Source organism: Lolium rigidum, chromosome 7, assembly GCF_022539505.1.
Source record: "Lolium rigidum isolate FL_2022 chromosome 7, APGP_CSIRO_Lrig_0.1, whole genome shotgun sequence".
Lineage (NCBI taxonomy): Eukaryota > Viridiplantae > Streptophyta > Magnoliopsida > Poales > Poaceae > Lolium > Lolium rigidum.
The window spans coordinates 123,594,607-123,601,610 of NC_061514.1; the positions used below are offsets into that span (position 1 = coordinate 123,594,607).

At 48.5% G+C, this 7,004-nt stretch overlaps 1 protein-coding gene across 3 annotated transcripts; it reads right to left on the reverse strand.

Annotated features, from left to right (window-relative positions):
- Nucleotides 1-964: 964 nt before the first annotated feature.
- Nucleotides 965-5,569, reverse strand: LOC124677737 (pentatricopeptide repeat-containing protein At1g09900-like). Of its 3 annotated transcripts, none has more exons than XM_047213695.1 (2): nucleotides 3,738-5,569; nucleotides 965-1,427 (listed from the first exon to the last, which is right to left on the reverse strand). In XM_047213695.1, the coding sequence occupies exon 1, from the start codon at nucleotides 5,557-5,559 to the stop codon at nucleotides 3,832-3,834; it is 1,728 nt and encodes a 575-aa protein (XP_047069651.1). In that variant the 5' UTR covers nucleotides 5,560-5,569; the 3' UTR covers nucleotides 965-1,427; nucleotides 3,738-3,831. The 3 variants fall into 3 exon arrangements, with proteins under 3 accessions (XP_047069651.1, XP_047069653.1, XP_047069652.1); XM_047213697.1 differs by having other exon boundaries at nucleotides 965-1,431; XM_047213696.1 differs by lacking the exon at nucleotides 965-1,427 and adding an exon at nucleotides 1,541-2,795.
- Between the last annotated feature and the right edge of the window lie 1,435 nt (nucleotides 5,570-7,004).

Below are 7,004 nucleotides of genomic sequence, written 5' to 3' on the forward strand. Positions count from 1 at the left end.
TGTCCTTTTTTATATAGAAGACGTCTGTCATATTTTTTAACTATTTTTTGCAGGCTTCTAATCCATAGGATTCACTGCATTCATTAGCAGGCACAAATATTTCAGGTACTTGATCCCTAGATTTAGTCCCAGGCACTTAGCTACTTTTTTTTTGAGCTGAAAACTGTAGGAAAGGCCCTGACAGTAAATTTTATTTTAAAAGAACAATATGTACAAGATAGAGGGAAGGAATGTACAAAAGGGCTTAGCCCAGGGCATAGCCTAAAGGAACTACAGAGCGTCTAGCCAGGTTAAAAGGGGGATGTGAGATCATCCTTCATTCTGTAGGAAAGGAGGAAGATCTCCCTTTTGAAAGAAAAGGTCCAAACTCTAACAGAAGGTGCTTCATTATCAAAGATAAGACCATTCCTACGCTTCCAAATATTCCAGCAAGCTGTGCCAAAAACTTCAAACAAGAAAGGTTTTCCAAAGTTACATCTAGCTGATGTAATCATCTGGGGGGAATTCAAGGCTGTAACTGATCATGATGTTTTTTTTACCCAACATTGCCTACTGAAAGTACAGCTCCAGAAAAGATGATCCCTGGTTTCCAATAATTTGTTGTCACAAATTTGACATAGACCATTGTTTACTAAGTTACTATCAGTTAACTTGCTTGTTTTCAACGTGGTTTGTTTAATGCTATTAACTTAGTATTTCCAAACTCCCCTCAAAGATATTATCTTAGAAACATTTATGTCAGTTTCCAAACAGCTGGGTTCAGAGGAGAAGAACTGAAGACAATGTACTCCAATATGTTGGCAATTTTGGCTGGTCGTAATTGCATTCATGGACTTTTAACAAAATATCAGTGTTCGCTGGAATGCAAATATGATACAACGAATTTCAGACAAATCTAAGAAATCCTTTATGGGACGGAGGGAGTGCAATAAACCATCTAACCAAATAAAAGGATATTTCACAATGATAATATGAAAGCTACTATCAAACAACTCAAAGAAAAATATCCCAGTGTTAGCAACTACATTAGTAGCCATTCAAGCATATGTTTCGTTGGGGCCCATGGCCGTGAAATCGAAACCCCGCTCTCAGGTTAGTATGCCCATGGCAAAACCTCGAATTTCATATAATAGGGAAACATCGATCGAGCCGGAGTAGGAGTCGGATCGGGTTTGATCGTCTTCATGATTCATGAATGGAAGGTGTATATCGGGATCAGGGAAGAAGAAACCATATAACGGTACAGGTAAATGATTCTCCGCTCCAAGAATCGCAATCTTCTCCAGCCGCGCGGCGCCATCGTCAGGACCCCTGCGAGCTGCGACTCTGCCATTCAATCCAAGTATTCCGCCATTGACTCTGCCATTCAATCCAAGTATTCCGCCATTGCTGTTGGAGTTGTCCAATCGTCATCCAGCACCACGGTTCTGCCTTGTCGATTATAAAGATGACATGTTTGAATTGCCACGACAATTGGCCATCGGATTAAAAAGAAAAAAAAACATTAATTCAATACCACTACAAGCAACAAAAGTACTTACATACTCATACATATGTTATATGCTTCACACTAGAAATCAGAAGTAATGCCATGTCGTACCACTTTGACATTCCAAGAGACTGAAATTCTGTAACTCCAAACTATCCATAGAGACTACAGTTACAACCAGCCAAGACTGAAGGATATCTAAGTGCATTGTAAAAAAAAAACGAATGGAGACAGAGACCTCGAGAAATAAGTTCTAAGCTACAATTTGACAGAAGAAAACATAACATACATATCACAATGGTGCGGCGTTATCAGTGAAGTAGGTAGTTTTCCAGTCTTTCACGGTAAGACTTCCACAGCAAGCTTTACCCCTCGACTTTCAGTGCCTCCAAAAAAAGAATCTAACTTGCAGGCTAGGTACAAACCAAACCGCACGCCCTAGCCGCGGGAATTATGTGGATGACGTTATTCCGCGCCGCTGCTTGCCTTTAATTTTAAGAAGCACGGCAAGACCAAGGGTGCGTGATTTGAGAGCACGCGTCAAACTGAATTCAGAAGGAGAAAGCTGACTATGGTCTTGGCCTCTTGGGCAGTGTCTAGTTGCAAGATGAGATCCTCAGCAATTCCAAGGTGCAGCTGGATATCACCAATGTGGAGCTTGCTCCAAAGCTTCAACGCTTTCCTAGTTGCTCTATGTTTCATATCAATTGCAGCTAAAGGGCATTTGTCCCCAACATCTACCGCCCAGACCTGTGCCACCACGTCACTGAAAATCGAGATGAACTGCCAATAGCTTTCAAAATGGAAGCGCTTGCCAGTTTTAACAAGACCATCATTGACCAGCAGAAGGGGGTAGTGATCCGAGAAACCTGTAGATTGGGGCAAGACCTTTGCAGATGCGAAATGCAGTTCCCAGTCAGCATTGCAAAAGGCGCGATCAAGGCGAACAAGAGTTGGCGGGTCTTGTTCGCTGGACCAGGTAAATTTGCGCCCAATAAGCGGGATTTCGTGCAGGCTAGAGGAATTAAGGGCAGCTCTAAACAGAGTCATCCATCTTCTGTCAAAGTTTTGGTTGTTCTTACCTCTTGCTTCTTTTATAAGATTATAAAATCACCACTAAATAGCCAAGGGCCAATAATGGCTCTGTGAATGTCAATGATCTCATTTAGGAAGCCTTATTTTCTGGGATCATCATGCGGTCCATAAACTACCGTGATTGTCCAAAGTAGTGGCTCCGCCCATGACTGTAAGTGATTGAATTGTTTGCTTAAACTGGCAATCATGCAAGTTGCAAGGCAATTCTTTCCTAATAAAAAAGAACTCCAGTTTAAAGCTCAGAACTATAATATTTTACATACTAGTTTTGAACCCTGAACTATGAAACCTGCATTATGAAAACTTAAACTTCATATTAAACCATAGACCTTCTATGAAACTGACTTCAAACCCTAAACTATTATAGCCCTGAACTATGAAACCCTGACTTGAACCATGTACCCTGAACCTCCTGAACTATTTAACCCTAAACCTTCGATGATAGCAGTCTGACTTGAACTCTGAACTATGAAACGTCCATATTAAACTTTAAAATATCTTGAACCATTTAAACCAAACTGTAGCCCGTTATTAGACAGTAGTATTGCGCTTCGAGTTTTCCAAAAAAAAAAGTACGGAAATATGGAGAGACGGTGCATTGGTTCATCCATGCATGCCATGATATTATTTAACTTGCATAGTTCATACGAAAATATGACTACTTTCTGTCGTATAAAAAGTAGCAAGAGATAAACATTTTCTTCGTGTCTTTTTTGTACAGAAAACAGACTGTCATATTTACAGAAAAATCATAGGTTTCTAATCCATAGATCCACTACGTTCATCAGCAGGCACACAACATTCCCTAGGTTTACTCCGAGACAGTTAGGTATCAAAACAACTCAAGGAAAAATAACACAATAGTAGCAACTAAATTACTAGCTATTGAAGCATATCTTTCATAGTATAAGTCTTAAATATCCTATTCTGTGGTATGTGGTTAGATGGTTTATTATATCATATTGCAAACAGAGTATATCATATTGCATTCCAGCGCACACTGATATTTTGTTAAAAGACAGTGAATATTGCAATTAAGACCAGCCAAAATTGCATGATACTGGAGTACATTGTTACACAACAATCTGAAGAAGAAGGAGAACTAATCTCTAAGCTACGATACAGCTAGCAGAAGCAAAGAGAACTTACTTACCAACAAAACTGAAGCAGTGTGTAAGCACTATCCTACCCCATTGCTATGGCATGACACAGTCAAAACCCCGAGCTAGCCTTGATCTCATCATCGCTCAAGAAATATGAATATTTTGATCTAACAACAAACCATCGTTCTTGATCAAACTGTCAATGAGAACATCTTTAGAACTCAACTTGCTTAACAATTCTCTTGCCTGCTTCATATAGCCCTCGTGTGCCAAGCCTTCGATGAGTATAATGTAAGTTGACTCATCAGGCATGCAACCGTCAGACACCATATTAGCCAAAATATCAATACCATGATCTGTTTTTCCATTTCTACAAAGCCCTAATAGTATTGTATTGTAGAGAGCAGTGTGGGGTGATATGCCTTTATCTTGCAGTTTATGAACCATCTGAATTGCCTCCTCAATTTTAGCCTCGTCATGCAGATACTCAGCTAACAGCTTATACTTTATGTCTGAGTTGAATCCTTTGTTGCCCATTTCATTCAACAGCTCAAGGGACTGGTCCATATTGCCACTTTTGGCAAGCCCGTCTATTAGTGTAGTGTAAGTGGTTGAATCAGGGGTGCAGCCTTTCTTGGGCATTTGCTTAAATACTTGAATGGCCTGCACCGTCAACCCTCTCTGACACAATAAACCAATGAGTGTACTGAATGGTGAAATATCAGGGCTGCACAAACCCTCGGTGGTATCGTCCCAACGATCAACACTGCACAAACCCTTCACTAGAATTTCAAAGGTAAAAGTATTAGGCTCACAACCGCAGGATTGCATCTTCCTCAATAACTCCAAGGCATTAGCCACATGACCTTGCTCGCAAAGACCGCCGATGACGGCATTGTAAGTAGCAACACTTGCCGTGCACTCATGCTTGGACATCTTCTCGAGAAGCCGAACCGCCTGCTGGAGCAACCCTTCTTGACACAGCTGACTGATGACCACGCTGAGAGTTGCTTCGCTCGGGGGACAGTTCTCGCTGAACATCTCGTCAATAAGCTCCTCAACATCCCCCCATCGACCGGCGGTGCGCAAGCCCTTCAAGACGGTGTTGTAGTTGACGGTGTTGGCCTTGCACCCGTAAGAAGGCAGGCTGTTGAGCAGGTCGCGGGCGGCGTCGACGTCGCCTTCCCTGCACATCCCGTCCATGATGACGTTGTAGGTGACGTTGGTGGGCGTGCAGCCCTCGTCGCGCATGAGGTCGACCAGCTCCAGGGCCCGCCGGTACCCGCCGCCCTTGCAGGCGGCCTCGAGGAGGATGTTGTAGGTGACGACGTCGGGGGCGCAGCCGCGGCAGAGCATACCGTCGAGCAGGACGAGCGCGTCCCGGACCTGGCCGCGCACGCACAGCGCGTGCATGAGCGGGTTGTAGGCGTACGCGGTGGGCGGCACGGGCATGCCGTCCACGACGCGGCGCGCCTCGTCGAGCCTCCCCGCGCGGCAGTACCCGTCGGCCAGCGCGCTGTAGGTGACAGCGGTGGCCGCGGGGCCGCACGCGTCGACGACGCGCGCGGCGTCGGCCGGGCGGCCCCGGCGGCAGAGGTCGCGGACGAGCTTGTTGGCGAGCTGGACGTCGGGCGGGCAGGGGGAGGAGTCGATGACGCGGAGCGCCGCGTCGAGGTCGCCGCGGTGGACGAGCGAGCTGAGGCGGCGGTCTTCGCCGAGCAGACGGCGAGGTGGGTCGGGGTTGGGCTTTGGGAAGCTCGGGGCGTTGGGATTGGAGCTGCGTAGGCGCGTGCGGTGGCGGTGGTGGTGGCCGGAGCAGGAGGGGAGGAGGCTGCTGCTGCAAAGGGTGGGAGGAGATGGCGACGAGAGCATCGTGTCTGGATTTCCTTGTTTCGGACAGAGGATGAGCCGTGTATGTGGCCGCTCATCATCCAAGGAGGACTCCCCCGCAGAAAATCCGAGCACAGTCACAGCAGCTGGACCTCAAATAACAAATTTATAGAAATTCTCAAACGCCTAAAATTTGTGTCAAGTGCGCAAATCTTCAGCAAAATCTGAGAATGATGAAGGAAGCATTGCTGCAATAAAATTTATCCTTTATTGCTATGAAGCCATGTCTACTCTTAAAATGAATTAACAAAAAAGTGAGGTTATGGGTGTTGGAGTTAGGGGGGTCCAACCGGACAAATCCGCGGCCCAACGCGGCCACGCACCGCATGCGGATGGCCGCGGCGTCCGGAACGACGCAAATCCGGCCCAAATCTGGGCTAGGTTTGCGTGGCCGCGGATGGCACGCGGCGTCCGGTCGCGTCCGTCTGCTCGCCTGCTCGTCTCCCTTGGGCCCAGCTATCGGTGACCGCGCGCGTCATATTAAATGTGGACTGGAGGGATCTGTCCCTGTCCAGTCCACTCCCCACTCCAGTCCCCACTTGACGGTTTTGCACGCACACGCAACCGCCACCATGGCCCCGAAGAGACGGTTCGCTCCCGGCGCCAACCACGGCGCGGGCAGTAGCAGCCGCCGTCCTCCCCCGGCGCTGCGGGCCGGAGCAAATCGCGACGATCTCCACATTGGAGAAGCCGCCCGCGGCGGGGCGGCATTAGCGCAACCCGCGCCGCTGCTGCCGAAGCCGGAGTCCCCGGAAGAAGACCCCGACCTCCGCGTCGCTCTGGCGTTGTCGGCGGTGGAGGAGGAGGCGAAGTGGCCGCATCTCGCGGCGGCCATTCGCACCTCCGCGATGGAGGAGGAGGCCCTGCAGAAGGTCGAGGACGCCGAGGCCTGGGCCTTGCTCGAGCAGGCCCGCGTGGAGGAGGCAGCGGCGCGGCGGCAGGAGGAGGCCAGGCTCCGCCGCGAGGAGCAGATGCGGAAGGAGGCTAGGCGCCGCGCGGAGGAGGAGAGGCGCCAGAAGGCCAGGCGCCTCGCCTGGCAGGAGAGGAAGCTGCGCCTCAGGGAGGAGGCGCAGCTCTAGGCTGCTGCGGCGGAGCGGCGGGTGGCTCCGGACCCGCACTCCGCCTGGGAGGAGGCCCTGTGGTCTCCGTGGCCGGATTCCCCGGCGGGGTTGAGCCATAACAGCGCCTCGCCGCCCGGGGACATCGTCAACGGCGACGGCGACGATGCCCACAGGGACTAGGCGGTGCTCCGGCGGCCACCACGTCCTCGTCAAACCCTAATAGAGGGGTTTTGTTTGTTTTTAATTTTAAAGCCCATATAGAGGGCTTCTTTTGGTAGTTAAATTTCCCAAAATATGGCATATGTACAAATTTGTCCAAAATAGGGCATATGTTTAATGAACTTCGTTTAGATTAAAAAATCCTTT